Below are 18,914 nucleotides of genomic sequence, written 5' to 3'. Positions count from 1 at the left end.
TTCCCTGGTGTAGATGTGCTAAGATTCTGAAATTGGTTGAAATTGCTAAGAGGTCACCTTTGGGTCTTCTGTAACTGAGTCTAAATACTTCCCTATGGGTGCGGGTGTCACTCAATTACTTCATGGCTTTTTTGCATAGTACACTATGGAGAACCCCATATAATCAGCAGCAGAATGGTTTCCTGATGGGCATTTTAGACAATCAGTTGGGGAGGGTCTTAGTAGACTGACCCATTGGCAATCTATGTATCAAACAATACAAATATGGCCTTCACAGTGTGTTCTAAGCAGGGAGCATCATAAACAAAATGTTTCAAGTTGGTTAAAAAAAATGGAAGGGCAAATCTGCCACTGGTGTTATTAAGCTAGATGACCTATGTTTCTGCTCCCATGCACAATACAGAAAATATGGGAGTAGCTTTATGCTGTCTAGAACCAGACATGATCCCACTCCCTCTCATGCCAAGAAGTCAGTAAAAGATCAGCATCAATATTATCCCTTCAATCCCTTATCCTGATTCATCACCACTGCTTGCTATTTTGCCACAATATTGTGTGACATTTTGAGAACTTCCTGGAGATGAGAAAGGTCAATACCCATAATTACTTCCAAGCTTATCTGCACTGTAGGACTCAATGAAGCAACGAAGGTTCCAGAAATTCCATTGGAAGAGTCGACTGGTAGCATTTGGGGACATTACAGATTGGAGTAGGTTACTCAGGCTCAACAGAATTTTAACTGATGGATAGTTACATACAGCCTAAGTACTTAATATATTTCATGAAGTATTTTCTTGACACACAGAATGAGCCTTTGTATGCTGGTTCTCAACACTGACTAATTGGCAGTGATGAACTTAATTTAATCTCCTTTACAGTATTTTAAATGTCAAGAACTATTCCCTCATAGTACATTTTTTCCTGGGAGTATCATATAAAAAGTATACAAGGACGTAATATTTCTGTGGAACTTATATATGTCAACAGAAAGTAGGTTCAGGACACTTAGTAAAAGAAAAAACATCAGTTAGGGCCGAAGTGACAGTACAGCAGTAAGGTGTTTGCCTTGCAGGCGGCCAACACAGAACAGACCCCGGTTTGAATCCCGGCACCCCAGAGAGTCCCCTAGAGCCTGCCAGGAGTGACTTCTGAGTGCAGAGCCAGGAGTAACCCCTGAGTGCTGCTGGGTATGATCCAAAAACCAAAAAAACAAAAAACAAAAAAACAAAAAAACAAAAACAAAAAAAAACCCCACCAAAATAACAACAAAAAACATCAGTTAGTCATTATGGTTTTCTGGTAACGTTTTGGTTTGTAAGTTTCCAACAGTGGTTTTCGATGAATTTGTAAGAAATTTGCATATACCTTGTTTTCACAAACTCCCAAACGTTATCAGCAGTATTAATTAAATGCTTGTACATAGTTTAGTTATATAATTTATTGAAAAGCATCACAAGGCCAAAGGTCCAGGAACCTGCACTATCCACCCAACTTTGTCATAATAAACTGTTATCACTGTGCAAACCACTTCACATCTTTGGTTTTCAGTTTCTTTAATCTGTACAATGAAGTGGTTGGACCAATTGATCTAATTCTTTGATTGATGAATTCCAGGAGGTGGATTTAGTTTCCATGATAAACTAAGAGTGGAAGTTGAATACCATTGTCAAGCAAATTTAAAAATTAGTTTTGGTCATTATTGCAGGAGTTTTATTTTAAAAAGGCTGTAAACAGAGTCACAAGTCAAGCTTTTCAAAGTTGGTGATCTCCTGCACATATACCTAGAAGCTTTATAAAGTTCAATGTATAGGCATATCATTTCCATCTGGTTATACACAATGTCATTTTTTTTTATAAAAGTCTATCATTAAATTGGCAAATGTAGCCAAAAAAAAACCAACCTGCATTGCCAACTAGAGTTTCCTCTCCACGCATATATAATGACAACTGCACTATATTCTCAAGCTTTCTCTCCAGTAAGAATTCTTTAATACTGTAAATAAGAACCACAATTTTAGAAGAAGCTTTCTGAACAATCTTTAACTTCAAGATTTCTAGGATTTATCTCGCATATGAATTCTCAGGTGTTTAGTAAGAGCTGAGCTTCGACTGAAGTTTTTCCCACATTCTTTACAAGTATAAGGCTTTTCCCCAGTATGAATTCTCTGGTGATCTTGCAGGTTGGTTTTCTTGCGGAAGGCCCGGCCACATTCATTACATTCAAATGGTTTCTCTCCAGTGTGAGTTCTCTCATGTTGAATGAGGGAGGAACTCTGACTGAATGCTTTGCCACAGTCAATGCATTCATAAGGCTTCTCTCCAGTGTGGGTTCTCTCATGCTGAGTAAGTGATGAGCGCCGACTAAATGCTTCTCCACACTCGTTACATTCATAAGGTTTTTCTCCAGTGTGAATCCTGTGGTGCTCAATGAAACTCGTACTCCGTTTGAAAGCTTTGCCACACACATTACACTGATAGGGTCTCTCTCCAGGATGAGAAGTTGGTTGCTGACTGAAAGTTTGCTCACAATCATAAGAATTTTCCCCACTATGGCTCTTTGACTGATTGGTCAAGTCTGTGGTGTGACTGAAGTCTTCCCCGTGGTCAGCGCCATTGTAGGAGCTCACTTCAGTGAGAGTGCTTCCATCTTGAATGAGAGATGAGCTGTGCTTGAAATCTATGCTGTAGTCTGTGCTTTGGTAAGGTTTTCCTCGCTTATGAATCCTCATATGCTTGTAAAGGGATGGGCTCTGACCAAAAGCCCTCCCACAGATGCTACATTCAAAAGGTTTCTCTCCCGTGTGAGTCCTCTCGTGCTGGACAAGGGAAGAACACCTACTGAAGGCCTTTCCACATTCCTTACACTGGAAGGGCTTCTCGCCACTGTGTGTGACCTCATGTTGAGTGAGGGATGTGCCGTGCCTAAAGGACCTCCCACATAAGTTACACCGGTAGGGCTTCTCCCCGGTGTGAATTCTCTGGTGTTGGACAAGGGAGGAGCTGCGCTGGAAGGCTTTCCCACAGAGACTGCACTGGTAGGGTTTCTCCCCAGTGTGTGCATTCTCATGCTGACCCAGGGAGGAGCTGTGCCGGAAGGCCTTCCCACACACGTTACATTCAAAGGGTTTCTCCCCAGTATGAATTCTCTGATGCTCAGTGAGTTGTGTCTTCCAGAGAAAGGTTTTCCCACAGTCAATACATTCATGGTGCTTCTTTCCAGGATAAAGCCCCTGGTCTGTACCGTTGGAAAAGGCTTCCTCTCCTTTATGAGTTTTCTCATGTTTGGTTAGTGATGACCGATGAATAAAGGCTTTTCTGCATTTATTACACTTATAAGGTTTCTTTTTTGCAAGGCTATTATTCTGATTCGGTAAGTCTAAACTGGGAGCCAAATTGTTTCCCGGTATATCACACTTAGCAGACTCGGAAGGGATGTTCAATTGTGCAGCCAAGTCTGTGCTGGATTTTGAGTTTTCACCATATTTATTGTGTTCGAAATTTGTCTCTGGTGTGATTATCTTCTGGATAGATGTGTCTGGCCCCATACACCATTTCCAGTTTTCCTGGTGCCTGTCCAATGGGTTAACGTTCCAAACATCTTTTAGCATGGCACAGGAGGACTCATCTGTGCTACAGGATATTTCAAACATGCTCTGCTGCAGATGTGAGGATTTGGCTTCAAGCCTGGTCTTCCAGTCTGAAAGAAATCCAAAGTACAAAACTCCACTGTTCACTCCTATTACAACATAATACTAGAGTAGAATGAAGGAATGAGAAAGACATAAATGGCCTATGATTCTGCTTTGAATTAGTGGTATATCTTGGGGAAAAGACAACAAATGCAGTAAAAGAATATAGAGTAAGGGTGATGCATATCAAAGATCAGAGCATTTGGTAAAGTTCAGAATGAGGAATTCCATGTAGAAGGGCTGACTAACAAGTATGGGACTAAGTGAGGAGGGGGTGTTAAGGCATAAATATGAATAGATTTGGATCTACCATGTGAAATCCTATCTGCTCTCCATATCTTCTGTCTATTTCATGAAACACCACAGAAGTCTGTCTTAATAGAATCCATTTATAATTTCTTTAAAGCCACCTCTGAGGCTCCATAACCTGGAATCCTGGAAAGAAAACCTGCAACTGATTATTTTTTGGGGTCACATCCAGTGGCACCCAGGGATCACTTCTGGCTCTGCGCTCAGAAATTGCTCCTGGTAGGCACGGGGGACCACATGGGATGCTGGGATTCAAACCACTGACCTTCTGCATGCAAGGCAAATGCCTTACCTCCATGCTATCTCTCTAGCCCCTAGAATTAATTTCTACACTACAAGAATGACAACCTTTAAAAACATGGTACGGCGCTTTCTGGGAATAACTTATTCTATTTCAGGAGCCGGAAAGATAGCACAGTGGTAGGGCGTTTGCCTTGCAAGTGGCAGATCAAGGACCAATGTTGGTTTGAATCCCGGCATCCCGTATGGTCCTCTGGGCATAGAGCATAGAGTGAGGAGTACTGAGCACTGCCAGATGTAGCCCAAAAACCAAAAACCAAAAAAAAACCCAACATTCTATTTCAGTGGAGGTTTAGATTGGATGGGTGAATGCCTTGTCAAAGCCAATGGAGTGATACAAAAAGAGAATACAATTTTGGGTATGCACTGTTTTCTTACAAGAAGAATTGAACATATTCCCTATATATTTTATAAGGCCAACATTATCATTATATCAAAACTAGACAAGACTTCAAAACCAAGAAAGTTATAGAGCCTGGAGAGTGGGTAAGGTGTTTGCCTTGCACACAGTTGACTCAGATTATATCACCTATACCGTATATTGTCTCCAAAGCCTTCCAGGATTAGAGTGATCACTGTATGTACAGCCAGGAATAAACCCTACCAGTTGTGCTCCCCCCAAAAAAATCCAGGGGAAAGTTACAGATTAATTTCTCTCAAGAATATTCTTTACTAAATCAAATCCAACAATGTATCAAAAATATCACATCGTGAAAAAGGGGGGTTGATTCAAGGCACAAAAGGTCTAACTTGTGTTAGACATACAAAAGTCAGTATGATATAATATATTAAAAAAGGGAGGGCCGGTGAGGTGGCGCTAGAGGTAAGGTGTCTGCCTTACAAGCGCTAGCCAAGGAAGGACCGCGGTACGATCCCCCAGCATCCCATATGGTCCCCCCAAGCCAGGGGCAATTTCTGAGCGCTTAGCCAAGAGTAAACCCTGAGCATCAAACGGGTGTGGCTCAAAAAACTAGAAATCGAGCTCCCATACGATCCAGCTATACTACTCCTAGGAATATACCCTAGGAACACAAAAATACAATACAAAAATTCCTTCCTTACACCTATATTCATTGCAGCACTATTTACCATAGCAAGACTCTGGAAACAACCAAGATGCCCTTCAACAGACGAATGGCTAAAGAAACTGTGGTACATATACACAATGGAATATTATGCAGCTGTCAGGAGAGATGAAATCATGAAATTTACCTATACATGGATGTACATGGAATCTATTATGCTGAGTAAAATAAGTCAGAGAGAGAGAGAGAGAGAGAGAGAGAAACGCAGAACAGTCTCACTCATCTATAGGTTTTAAGAAAAATAAAAGACATTCTTGCAATAATAATTTTCAGACACAAAAGAGAGAAGGGCTGGAAGTTACAGCTCACCTCATGAAGCACACCACAAAGAGTGATGAGTTTAGTTAGAGAAATAAGTACATTTTGAACTATCCTAATAATGAGAATGAATGAGGGAAATAGAAAGCTTGTCTACAGTACAGGCAGGGGTTGGGTGGGGAGAAGGGAGATTTTGGACATTGGTGATGGGAACGTTGCACTGGTGATGGGTGGTGTTCTTTACATGACTGAAACCCAAACACAATCATGTATGTAATCAAGGTGTTTAGATAAAAAAAAATGGGTGTGTCCCCCAAAACCAAAAAAAAAAGGGGGGAGAAAAGAAAGATGCCGAAGAGATAGCACAGTAGTAGGGCATTTGCTTTGTACATAGCTACCCCAGGACGATGGTGGTTCAAATCCTGGTAACCCATATGACCCTGCGCCTGCCAGGAGCGATTTCTGAGCGCAGAGCCAGGAGTTACCCTGAGTGTTCACAGGTGTGACCCAAATCCGCCCCCCCCCCCAAATAAAATAAAAGGAAAGAGAAATTATAAAGTATCATAAATGCTAAGAAAAGATATGTCTCTTATTGTGGTGAGATGTATTACCTGTTTCCATTTTAATGATTTTTTTTAATAAAAGAGAGAGGAATTTGTCAAACTTTTTCTTAGCATCTACTAATATTGTACATATACTATAAACACACAGTTAATTTTATATTCAATAAAAAGTCAAAGTTTTTTCTTTAAAATCAGGAACAAGACGGGGCCAGAGTGATAGTAGCATGGAGGTAGGGCATTTGCTTTGCATGTAGAAGAACAGTGGTTCAAATCCCGGCATCCCATATGGTCCCCCAAGCCTGTCAGGAGTGGATATTTTTGTTTTTTGTTTTTGGGTCACACCCGGCAGCGCTCAGGGGTCACTCCTGAATCTACGCTCAGAAATTGCTTCTGGCAGGCTCGGAGGAACCATATGGGATGCCGGGATTCGGACCACCATCCTTCTGCATGAAGGCAAATGCCCTACCTCCATGCTCTCTCTCCAGCCCCATGCCAGGGCCAATTTCTGAGCGAAGAGCCAAAATTAACCCCTGAGTGCTGCCAAGTGTGACCCAAAAACCAACCAACCAAACAAACAAAAAAAATCAGGAACAAGAGAAGGTATCCACTACAGCCACTTTTTTTATTTTATTTTTTTTATTTTTGGGTTACATCCGGCAGCACTCAGGGGTTACTCCTGGCTCAGAAATTGCTCCTGGCAGGCTCAGGGGACCATATGGGATGCCAGGATTTGAACCACTGACCTCCGGCATGAAAGGTAAACGCCTTACCTGCATGCTATCTTTCCGGCCGCACACTACAGCCACTTGCATTAAATTTAGTATCAGAGATCTTAGCAAGAACAGTTATTTATTTCTTAGTTAATTTTGGGGTCACCCCAGTAGTATTTAAGGATTAATTCTGATTCTATGTTCATGAATCACTCCTAGTGGGGCTCAGGGAGCCATCTAAAGTACCAGGAATAGAATCTGGGTAGGCTGTATGCAAGGCAAGCATATGTACTATCTTTCTGACCCAAGCAAGAGAAATTAAGTAATGACAAAGAAAAGAAATTGATCTTGGAATAAATGTGAGACTATAATTATGTGCAGATGATATGATAATATCTAGAAAATCCTCAAGACTATTAAAACGCTATAAAAATAATGGATACAGCAAGGTGGCTGGTTACAAATTACACACAAAATATTGGTACATTCCTATACAAAGAATGAATAGGAAAAAACTAAGAAAGTGGTGCCGGAGAGAATCCCGGCATCCCATATGGTCCCATAGCACAGTGGTAGGGTGTTTGCCTTGCATGCAGAAGAATAGTGGTTCGAATCCCAGCATCCTATATGGTCCCCTAAGCCTGTCAGGAGCGATTTCTGAGCATAGAGCCAGGAGAAGCCCATGTGCGCTGCTGGGTGTGACCCCAAAATCCCCCCCCAAAAAAGAAAAGAAACTAAGAAAGTAATATTTACAATTACATTAAAAAGAACACCTAAGAATAAAATGAACAAAGAAAGTGAAGACAAATAAAAATTAGATGATACTATTAAAAAATAGAATATGACAGAGAAGAAAAAACATCATTATGTGAGTAAGGAGAATTAATTACTCAATGTCCATTCTATTAAAAAGTAATATACAAATTTACTGTAATCCCAATACAAATCCCAATGATGTGTTTTGGGTTTTTTTTTTTTTTTTTGGAGGGGGTCATTCCCAGCAGTACTCAGCTTATCTTTGTGCTCAGAGATTATACCTAGTGGACTCAAGGGACCATATGTAGTGCTGAAGATTGAATCCAGGCTGGCTTCATGCAAGGCAAGCACCCTACCCAGTATTCTATCTGGCGCCACCAATAATACATTTAAGAAAAAGAATAACACTGAGATTTACATGGATCATAAGGACATTCAAACTAAAGCAATTCTAAGAAATTCAAAGGTATAGGGAAAACTAGATAGCAGTACAAGAGTAATATATATTAAAAAAAATACTGGGGGCCTGGAGAGATAGCACAGTGGCGTTTGCCTTGCAAGCAGTCGATCCAGAACCAAAGGTGGTTGGTTCGAATCTCGGTGTCCCATATGGTCCCCCGTGCCTACCAGGAGCTATTTCTGAGCAGACAGCCAGGAGTAACCCCTGAGCACCACCGGGTGTGGCCCAAAAACCAAAAACCAAAAAAAAAAAAAACCTGGGCTGAAGGGTTAGCATGGAGGTAGGGTGTTTGCCTTGCATGCAGAAGGATGGTGGTTCAAATCCTGGCATCCCAAGCCTGCAGGAAGCAATTTCTGAGCGTAGAGCCAGGAGTAACCTCTGAGCGCTGCCTGGTGTGACCTCCCCAAAAAAAAGAAAAGAGGGCCCGGAGAGATAGCACAGCGGTGTTTGCCTTGCAAGCAGCCGATCCAGGACCAAAGGTAGTTGGTTCGAATCCCGGTGTTCCATATGGTACCCTGTGTCTGCCAGGAGCTATTTCTGAGCAGACAGCCAGGAGTAACCCCTGAGCAATGCCGGGTGTGGCCCAAAACAAAAACAAAAAAAATAGACCCCTAAAGAGTCTAAACAACCATGAGGATGGAAAGATACTGTCTTAAATATGGTGCTTGCCTTGAGTGCAGCCAACCAAAGTTTGGTCTCAGCATCTTATACGATCCTCCTCTCCACCGCTCCCCAAGTGCTGAACAGGAGTAAGCCATGAGCATTAGCAGGAGTGACCCAAAAAAGAGAAACAAAAAAACTGGCCTTGGGCCCGGAGAGATAGCACAGTGGCGTTTGCCTTGCAAGCAGCCAATACAGGACCAAAGGTGGTTGGTTCGAATCCCAGTGTCCCATATGGTCCCCTGTGCCTTCCAGGGGCTATTTCTGAGCAGACAGCCAGGAGTAACCCCTGAGCACCACCAGGTGTGGCCCAAAAACCAAAAAAAAAAAAAAACCTGGGCTGAAGATTTAGCATGGAGGTAGGGTGTTTGCCTTGCACGCAGAAGGACAGTGATTTGAATCCCGGCATCCCATATGGTTCACTGAGCCTGCCAGGAGCAATTTCTGAGCATAGAGCCAGGAGTAACCCCTGAGCACAGCCGAGTGTGACCCAAAAACCAACCAAACAAACAAACAATAAATAAATAAATAGTATAGAGATACTAGATAGCAATACAGAAGAACTAAGCTGGACTACTAACTCCCACATATAAAAATTTAAAATAGGGCCCGGAGAAATAGCACAGCAGCATTTGCCTTGCAAGCAGCCGATCCAGGACCAAAGGTGGTTGGTTCGAATCCCAGTGTCCCATATGGTCCCCCGTGCCTGCCAGGAGCTATTTCTGAGCAGACAGCCAGGAGTAACCCCTGAGCACCGCTGGGTGTGGCCCAAAAACAAAAACAAAAAACAAAAAAAAATTTTTAAATAGATTAACATCCTTAATTACAATAAGATCCAAAATTAGTAATTAAAGGTGAGAAATTCAATGACAGAATTAGAGATTCTTTGGAGACTTGATCAAGACTAAAGAACATAAAGGTAAAAACTGGGTTTACATTTCATTGAAAAGCCTTTGTACAGCAAGGAAAACATTGGGCTGGAGAGGCAGCTTATAGGGCTGAGCACATGCTTTGCATGTAGGGGCCCTTGGGTTCAATCCCCAGCATGGTCCTCTGAGTACTTCAAGAAGCTGAGAGTAATCCCCTAGAATCACTATATGTAGCCCCAAAACAGAAAAAAAAAAATATATGTATAAGCAGAACAAAGAGGCAGCTTATTGGGGACAGAGCCATAGAACAGAGGGTAGACTATACCTGGGCTTGATCTCAGGCACCCTATACAGTTCCTTGAGCATATAGGGCTCACTGAGCTAGGAATAACACCTAAGCACCACTGGGTATGGCCAATTTTCTTTTAAAAAGCAGTTTATTCAATGAGAGGAAATAACTGCCCAGCATACATTTACTAGAGAGTTACCCAAGATATTATTTTTTTTTTCTTTCATCTAAACCTGTTCCCAAGGCAGTTCCTGACCCGAGACAGGTGGGTCTCGGGCGAGCAAACCCTGCCTAGAGCTTTCCTTTCCGCCTCATTTGACACCGTGTCCACTAGTTCCAAGGTGAACAGGCAACACAGAGGCGGCTTTTTTTTTAAAGACAAACATGACAAATAAACCCCCCAAAGCAATCAATTAAGAACTGAGCTGACGGGGCTGGAGAGACAGCATGGAGTAAAGCCTTGCATGTAGAAGGTCGGTGGTTCGAATCCCGGCATCCCATATGGTCCCCTGAGTCTGCCAGGAGTGATTTCAGAGCACAGAGCCAGGAGTAACCCAAGTGCTGCCGGGTATGACCCAAAGCCCCCCAAAAATAAAGAGTACAATGAGGGGTTGTGAGAGATAGCACAGGTGTAGGGCATTTGCCATGCATGCAGCAGATCCAGGACAGACCTGAATCGATCCCATCACAGAATCCCATATGGTCACCCTAGACAGGAGCAATTTCTGAGCGCATAGTCAGGAGTAACTTCTGAGCTCACTGGGTGCGGGTCAAAAACAAAAAAAAAAATAAGAGTACAATGAGATCCCACCTCATACCTATCCATCAAAAGCAGCAATCACAGGACTGGAAAAAGAGCTCAACAGGTTGAGCACACACCTTACATTCAGGAGGTCCAGGATTTGATCCCTGGCACCATATGGTCTCCTAAACAATAAATACTTCCTGGTGTGGTTCAAAACAAAACAAACAAAAAACCCAGCAATAACAAGTACTAAAGAGGATGTGAAAGAAAAAGGAACTCCCATGGTTGGGGCTATAAATTGCTACAACTATCTTCAAAGCACAAAGCTCTTCCTTAAGAAGATAAAGACAGGGGCCAGAGCCATAGTACAGCAGTAGACAGGGCATTTGCCTTATATGTGGCCAACCCAGGACAACCCTGGTTTGATTCCTGGCATCCCATATGGTCCCCCAAGCTGCCCATGAGTGATTTCTGAACAAGGAGCCAGGAGTATACCTTGAGTGCTGCTGGGTATGATCCAACACCGTCCCCCGCTTATATCTAAGTTTGAAAGGTAATGATGAGAATCATGTGTGATCAGGGAAGGAAGAAATAAATATAACAGTTTAAATTAGGTTTCCTGGCTTACATTAGGTTGAATTTATAGAACAGATGAACTGGACAAGCATAATCTGATGAAGAAAAGTGTAACTAACTTACAAAAAACACCATTAAAAAGTTCAACCTTGGGGGCCGGAGAGATAGCATGGAGGTAAGGCATTTGCTTTGCACACAGAAGGACGGTGGTTTGAATTCCAGCATCCCATATGGCCCCCCGAGCCTGCCAGGAGCAATTTCTGAGTGTAGAGCCAGGAGTAATTCCTGAGTCCTGCAGGGTGTGGTCCAAACAAACAAACAAAAAAAGTTCAACCTTAGGAACAAAAAATAATACTGGAATGGGGCCCGGAGAGATAGCACAGTGGCGTTTGCCTTGCAAGCAGCCGATCCAGGATCTAAGGTGGTTGGTTCGAATCCCGGTGTCCCATATGGTCCCCTGTGCCTGCCAGGAGCTGTTTCTGAGCAGACAGCCAGGAGTAACTCCTGAGCACCGCCGGGTGTGGCCCCCCCAAAAAAAACAAACAAAAAAAATAATACTGGAATAATATTAGTATTGTAAACTAATATTAGATTATTTTAATTTATTTAATCTATTACTAGATTAAATAAGAGTACATTTATATTAAGGGTGTTTTCTTTCCTATTATGGTGAAAAAGGAATAATAGGAAGATTTTGTCAGAGGTGGGTGGTTTATGAAGATAAAGCACTAAAATCTATTATGACAGTAAAACAGTTATAGTACTTGTCTTGCACAAGACCAAACTGGGTTCAATCCACAGAAAGAATCCCTGAGCACCACTGGTTTGGCCCTTCCACCCCAAAAATCTACTACCTAGTGATAAACAAATTACTAGTTTAGTATATCTATGAAACACAAGATAACTGAGCAATGAAAATAAATTAAAAACCAATATAGGCTATTATAAGAATAAATTTTGAAGATATGCAAAGTGAAAGAAGTTACCAAAGGTCAATGAAAATTAAATTATTCCATTTATAAATAAGGCTTCCCAAATAAGCAAGATAAAAGCAGATTACTAGTTGCCAGGAGCCAAGGAAAATAGGGAACGAAAAAGTGGCTAATAAGTATGGGCTCCTTTCAATGAACACGCTTTAAAATAAAGTAAGACTGTGGGGAGATAACCCTGAATTGTCAAGCATATGAATTACCTATGAGTAAAATGATGAAGAACAAACTGAGCTGCACTGGAAAGGGATAGGACAGGGGTTAAGGTTTATCTTTCGAAGAAAGATCCCCAGTACTATGGTCCCCCAAACATCCCCAGCACAAAGCATGAGCCAAGAGCAGCCTCTTGAGCACTGCTGAGTTTGGTCTCTGGGATAAAAACAAAAACAAAACAAACTAACAGACAAAAAAAAATACCCCTAAATACCAAGAATGAATTATAAAAGGAAAAGATATGAGTGACCAGTTCTAATTAGGACTGAGAGTTATCTAAGTCTGGGGACTCGGTCCAGGATTTTACAAATGGAAGTTAAAAGGAAGATAAATCTAATACATGGTCAAAAGAGGGAAATACTCTGGATTGAAAGGATCAAAACAATGATGGTTTCTGTCCTGTGGGATGAGAAAAATGATGATTTTTAACAGGCAAGGGGAGAAATGAGTAACGGGAAAGAGAGAGAAAAAGAGTATTCATGTAGTGTTTCTGTATTTAATAAGAACTGAATGTGGGGTCGGAGAGATAGCACAGCGGTGTTTGCCTTGCAAGCAGAATCTAAAATGGTTGGTTCGAATCCCGGTGTCTCATAAGGTCCCCTGTGCCTGCCAGGAGCTATTTCTGAGCAGATAGCCAGGAGTAACCCCTGAGCACCTCCGGGTGTGGCCCAAAAACAAACAAACAAACAAACAAACAATAAGAACCGGAGATCTCCTGTGAGAAGTGAGAGTGACCAGACTACAATGAAGGACAAATTCTGAGTCTCCACAGAAGGGTAAAGATCCAGGGACAAATGCTGCTCTAGGGTGGTATTATTGGAAGAAGCGGGAAGATGAGGAAGGTTGGGTAGATTCCCTGAAGAGGAAAAGTCTAACAAGTCTTAAAGCCCAACAACTGTCAGCAAGCAGAGCAGAGGCAGGTAACTGGTCAGGAGGCATAGAACTAGGGCCAAGGTCCCAGCCACAGGAGGGACAGAGAGCAGTTGTGCTTACAGATAGGTGGTGTGTGGTGTGATGGGCAAAAGTGCTGAGGGGAGGGAGAACCAGGGCATCGACACAGAGAAGAAGGAAGAAGAGAAAACAAGTAAAAGGGCTCCCTCTGCAGGGAAGGTGGACAGAGGGGAAAGAAAAACATGAAGGAGGGTTTCGAACAGAGAGAGATGGGATTCTGAATGTTGGACAAAAGGCTGCTCTCAGAAAGGAAACAGGTACCTTTCTATGTCTCAGAAGGAGTACCCACACACAGCAGGAAGACATGTGGGTGACAGGAATATGGGACCCAGCTCTGCTTCCCCAGCAGGTGAGCAGCTGTCCTCACGCCTCATCCCCTTCCTCAGCAGAGCTGCTGTTAGTGGTCCAACATGACTGACACAAACTCGAGTACTTACCTGGACAGAAAAGGCTTTGACTTTCCTCCTCTGAGATCCATGGCTCTTGTCCTTGCTCCAATTTGTAGATGACCTCTGGCTTGGAATCTGGATATCCTGCTCATGAGTAAATACACAAGATCTGGTTGTTTGTGCCAGAGGACAAAGAGCCCTCCTGACAAGTCAGCACTAGTTCCTGATCCTCAGCAACGCTGAAGGAAAGAAAAGTGGGAAACTTAAGGAGTCATGCAACCAAGTGGCCTGTTTGCAAAAGAGCTTCCTAAAGGAAGAGTGGGCCCAGACCCCTGTCAGGCAGGGGACCCATGAAGAATGAGCTGATATAGACCCCAGGCAACAATCACCAAAGCAATGAATCGCATAAGCCTGGCAACAGAGGAAGGAACGCCATCTGCAGGCAGCACCGCGTGAGTCCTTACCCAGAGAAACCAGGTGGCTGTAATTCTCCAGCATGACCTCCCTGTACAGGCACTTCTGCTCGGGGCCCATATAATGCCATTCTTCCTGGGTGAAGTTCACAGACACATCTTTGAATGTCACAGACTCCTGTAGGGAGAAGATTCTGATTTCAGTGCTTGTTGCCACACAGGTTGCTGAGTATGAGCCCCATAGCACTAGCAGTTCAGGGGAAAATGGGTGTTGGGTGGGTGCAGAAGAGTGTGTTTGAGTCATACCCTCCATGCTCAGGGCTTACTCCTAGCTCTGCTTAGGGATCACTCCTGGTATTCCTGGAAGGAAAGGAGGACCACCAGGGGAGGAGGAAGTTGACCCTTGCTAGCTCAGCACACCTGAGCACCGGGCCAGAAGTAAGCCCTGTACACCACCAACGGTGGCTCAAAAACAAACAAACAAACAAACAAACAAAAAACCCACTAAAACAAACTAAAGCATTCCAAAACAATCCCAGGAAACATCAAACATTCCCTTTCTCCACAGTGACATAAAAAGGGCCATGATCAAACAGTTGGCAGCCAAAGCAAAACTAGCAGAAATAGCAAATAATAAATTGAGAAGATTTAATCTTGTGAGCTCCTGAAAGACTCATGACTAATAATAAAGGCAGACTAACACAGTCAATCACAGACATCCTTGAAGTCCCCTTTTCCCAATTCCTTAATATACAATCACCTGAAGAAATGAAAAAAAATTTTGAGTGGAGGGTTGCACTTGCATTCCTCAGGATTTATTCCTGGCTCTGTATTCAGAGGACCATATGTAGTGCTAGTTATCAAGCTGGATTAGTTAGATCAAAGCAAGGTACATACTGTCAAGGCTGTACTGTCTCTCTAGCCAAAAATATTTATTTTGGGGCGGGGGGGGGGAATGTTTCTTTAGTTTTGTTTTAAGCCACATCTGAAGATGATGAAGGATTACTTCTTTTTTTTTCCCCCTTTGTTTTTGTTGTTGGGCCACACCCAAAAGAGCTCAGAAGTTGCTCTTGGCTCTCTGCTCAGAAATCGCTCCTGGCAGGATAGGGGAATTTTATGGGATGCCAGGAATAGAACCCAGGTCCATCTTGTGTCAGCTGTGTGCAAGGCAAAAGCTCTACTGCCATGCTAACTGTTTCTCTGGCCCCTCAAGGGTTACTTCTAGTTCTGCACTCAGGAATTACTCAGGGCGATGTTCAAAGACCTACATGGGACAGAAATGAGTTTTAAGAAAAGGGTGAGGGGCCGGGCGGTGGCGCTGGAGGTAAGGTGCCTGCCTTGCCTGCGCTAGCCTAGGACGGACCGCGGTTCGATCCCCCGGCGTCCCATATGGTCCCCCAAGAAGCCAGGAGCAACTTCTGAGCGCATAGCCAGGAGTAACCCCTGAGCGTCACAGGGTGTGGCCCCAAAACCAAAAAAAAAAAAAAAAGAAAAGGGTGAAAGGACACTTCCAAGATGTCCTTTTCCAAGAAAGGGCACTTGCGCAAGAAATACAAATACAAAGAAATATCCTCTTCCAACTCACATACACACACACTCTAGAGGAGAAATCCATTGCAAGTGGAACCAAGAAACTGTAACCTAGAAAATTGCAACACTGAAAACCAGAGAACAGCAGCTGAGTAAAGACCAGAGTTAATTTGCCTGATTAGAACACTTGTTTATTTGTTTTGGTTTGGTTTGGGGTTAGGGCCACATCCAGAAGTGCTCATGTCTTATTCCTGACTCTGCACTCAAGAATTACTCCTGGCAGTGCTTGCGATACAATACGGGATGCCAGGGATTGAACCCAGGTCAGCCATGTGCAAGTCCTACCAGCCCAGCCAGCTCGTAACTGACTACATTATGGTGATTTCATCTACTGCCCTGTGCTCTAAGATACCAGATCAATAAAGCTGGGTGAGCTGAGAGCTAGCAGCACAGCTAAGAGACTAAGAGTGATATAGAGAAAAGAAACATTATTGCTGTTGACTCTTACTCACCAGGCCCATCCTTGATCCTAGGCCAGAGATCTCTCACTCACACCACAAGCCCGCCAAATGCCTGGGAGGCATTCCCAGGTCCTAAACTCTCCATCCTCCTTCCTGTCGTTCAGATGTCAGCATCTCAGAAAGAGACAACCAGCCTATTTTGACCACTAAACTGTGTCCTCTCACATATCCCCATTATCCACACGCCCCCTCTCTGCCTTTTAAGCCCTCTCTCCAGGAAGTAAGTTACTCACTCTCCTTCTAGGCTTAAAGCTCCACGAACAAATGCAAAGGCCTTGAAACATTCTTTTCTCGTAGTAGAAAAGTTTCCTAGCACCAAGGGGGAAGTGAGCTAACATGAAAAGAGATGGGACACGTCCTCCCAGCGTTTCCTCTCCTCACCCCAGAGCTGATTTACAGCATCTCTCTTATAGAGATCCGGAAGGAGGTTTTTTTTTTTAGCTGCCTTAAGAACTCTCTCTCTCTCTCTCTCTCTCAGGTCTTCAATCACTTCCTCCTCCTCTGTCTTCTGTCTTCTGTCACCCGTCTTCCTCTTCCCAGGGCCAGAGTTGTGAGAATGCAATCAGCACATCCCACTCTGACACTTCCCAAACACTCCCTCCAGCTCCTCCACTGGGCCACACTGTCCAAGACCCTACCTTCCCGGGCCCCCCACTTCTCCACCGTGTCTTCTCCACTGTTTACACTCCACCCCAGTTCTGGCTAGCCTAGATTTTTGCTAGATCTAGATCGGGAGGTTTGGCGGGCGGCAGGGGGGCCAGGAAAGGGGGGATCGATCAGCGAGGGAGGAAAGCAATCAATGACTGCTCCAAATCTGCCTGGAACTCCCAACCCACGCTTACCTGCGGCGCGATGGCCGGAGGCCTCGGGGCCATTCCTGGGTGGTCCGGGCCGAGCTTGCAGGCTGCAGAGAGATTCAAGGGGTGCGCTCAATCTAAGCAAGGACCGCCTCCGCCCCCCTCGGGTTACACCTCCTTAGGTGAGGGGTGCAGGACCCCACCCGTGCCCGGGACTCCCCTCCTGCCAACTAGAGGCTCACCGCGTCCCAGACCCGCTCCGCTAGCCACGCCCAGTGCCACCCGCAGGACGGGGGCGCGGCCTCCCCGACACGCGCCAAGTCTCGGAAGCGAACTCGCGCGCTGCTCCGGGATCGCCGCCCCCGTGGGGCTCCTCCGGCTTCGGCTTCGGCTTCGGCCACTTCGGGCCGACGCAGGGCCCAGTCGTCCCCGCGGCAGGCTCGGGGCACGGCACGGAGGGGGCGGCCCCTGAGCGGCCTCTTCCAGGCGCATCAGGGCCGGACAATGGCCGCAGCGACCGGAAGTGCGCCTGCGCACTCGGAGGAAGCCCCCGGGGCCCCCGGGTCGTGGCGGCCGCGCGGACTACATTTCCCAGCGGACCCCGCGCGCCGCGCCCGGAGCTGGCTGGTGACTGTCTCAGGGTTTGTTTCCCTCCCTCTTGCGCTGCTGCTTGGAAGGGGCCAGGCTCGTGTTAGGGGCTCGGGTGTTCACTTATTCCAGTAGTCATTGAGTGTCACTTCATGCTCCAGGCATGTTGCTAGGGGGCAGATCGGACAGGAAAGGATCTTCATTTCTAGACTCGAGTATGCACACCAGGGAACAAGACAATAAGAAGGAAAAAGCAACCAGGTAAATCCGTTGTGTCCTGAATAGTGTGCAAAAGTGAATGGAGTGAATACCATGTTATTTCACTCCTTTTAGAGGTGTCATGATTTTGGGATAATTTGTCAGTGACACAAAGATAGGTGAAAGACAGATACAGTATTTGGATATCACAAATAACTGATTGAAAATCTGAAACTTGAGCCCAAACAATAGTATAGGTGGGAAGGTCCACACTGCATGCAGCCAACTCTGGTTTCATCCAAGACAGCACATGAATCCCCTAGTTCCTCTGGATGTGGTGCTTTTTTCCACACCTAAATGTCCTAGATTTAGATTTGCATAAATATTAGAGTATTATCCACCACATGGAAAAGTATGGAATATAACCAAAGATTCCTAGTCACATTATTTTGACAAGAGGATTAAAAGATTCGGGCCAAAGCGGTGGCGCAAGTGGTAGGGCATTTGCCTTGCCCGAGCTGACCTAGGAAGGACCACGGTTCCGATCCCCCAGCATCCCATATGGTCCCCCAAGCTAGAGCGATTTCTGAGCGCATAGCCAGAAGTAACCCTTGAGCGTCAGCGGGTGTGGCCCAAAAAGCAAAAAACAAAAAACAAAAACAAAAACCTGACGCCCACAAACACAGTCACCATATCTGTGCCTCCAGCTCTATAGACATATTCTGTTCTGGAAAGAGATGTAAAGCAAATTAAAAATGCAGTTAAAATCTCTCAAGTTTGGGAGGAGAGAGCAGGCTAAGTCCCGCACTACCAAAGCATGTCTTCTGCACCCATATCCCACAATCGTTGCTTTGCCAACGATTCAATCTGCTTCACCACTCTTTTACGGCTCTCTGCAGAGATTCCAATCTGACCAAAACTCTAGTTAGGCCAGTATTTGGACTGATATGATCAGAATATTTTTTGGAGTGAGTGAGGGCACTCTCCCCTAGCCTTCTCCTACTTCTAGAATAAAAAAAAAATACGATCCCACAAAAGCCAGTCTCAACAATAGTG

General features: G+C 44.4%; 1 protein-coding gene and 1 non-coding gene across 2 annotated transcripts; both read right to left on the bottom strand.

Moving 5' to 3' along the window:
• Positions 1 to 1,424: 1,424 nt before the first annotated feature.
• Positions 1,425 to 17,563, bottom strand: ZFP90 (ZFP90 zinc finger protein). Its single transcript, XM_049786400.1, has 5 exons — positions 17,315 to 17,563; positions 17,118 to 17,179; positions 14,276 to 14,402; positions 13,860 to 13,955; positions 1,425 to 3,697 (listed from the first exon to the last, which is right to left on the bottom strand). Exons 2-5 carry the CDS (start codon positions 17,148 to 17,150, stop codon positions 2,055 to 2,057), a joined length of 1,899 nt encoding a protein of 632 aa, XP_049642357.1. The 5' UTR covers positions 17,151 to 17,179; positions 17,315 to 17,563; the 3' UTR covers positions 1,425 to 2,054.
• On the bottom strand, positions 10,180 to 10,311 carry LOC126029324 (small nucleolar RNA SNORA13). Its single transcript, XR_007502940.1, has one exon. It is a non-coding gene; the product is annotated as a small nucleolar RNA SNORA13 (small nucleolar RNA).
• Positions 17,564 to 18,914: the final 1,351 nt, after the last annotated feature.

This window comes from Suncus etruscus, chromosome 14, assembly GCF_024139225.1.
Source record: "Suncus etruscus isolate mSunEtr1 chromosome 14, mSunEtr1.pri.cur, whole genome shotgun sequence".
NCBI classification, from domain to species: Eukaryota; Metazoa; Chordata; class Mammalia; order Eulipotyphla; family Soricidae; genus Suncus; species Suncus etruscus.
The sequence above is the reverse complement of the archived record's forward strand: the minus strand, read 5'-3'. Positions and strand labels throughout refer to the sequence as shown.

Bases quoted from the DNA above. Each gene is read 5' to 3' on its own strand.
- ZFP90 (XM_049786400.1), bottom strand. From the start codon at position 17,150: ATGGCCCCGAGGCCTCCGGCCATCGCGCCGCAG. The intron at 14,403-17,117 runs GTAAGCGTGGGT...TTCTCCCTACAG, and splicing joins CTCCGGCCATCGCGCCGCAG to GAGTCTGTGACATTCAAAGA. The intron at 3,698-13,859 runs GTAAGTACTCGA...GATTTCTTTCAG, and splicing joins TCAAAGCCTTTTCTGTCCAG to ACTGGAAGACCAGGCTTGAA.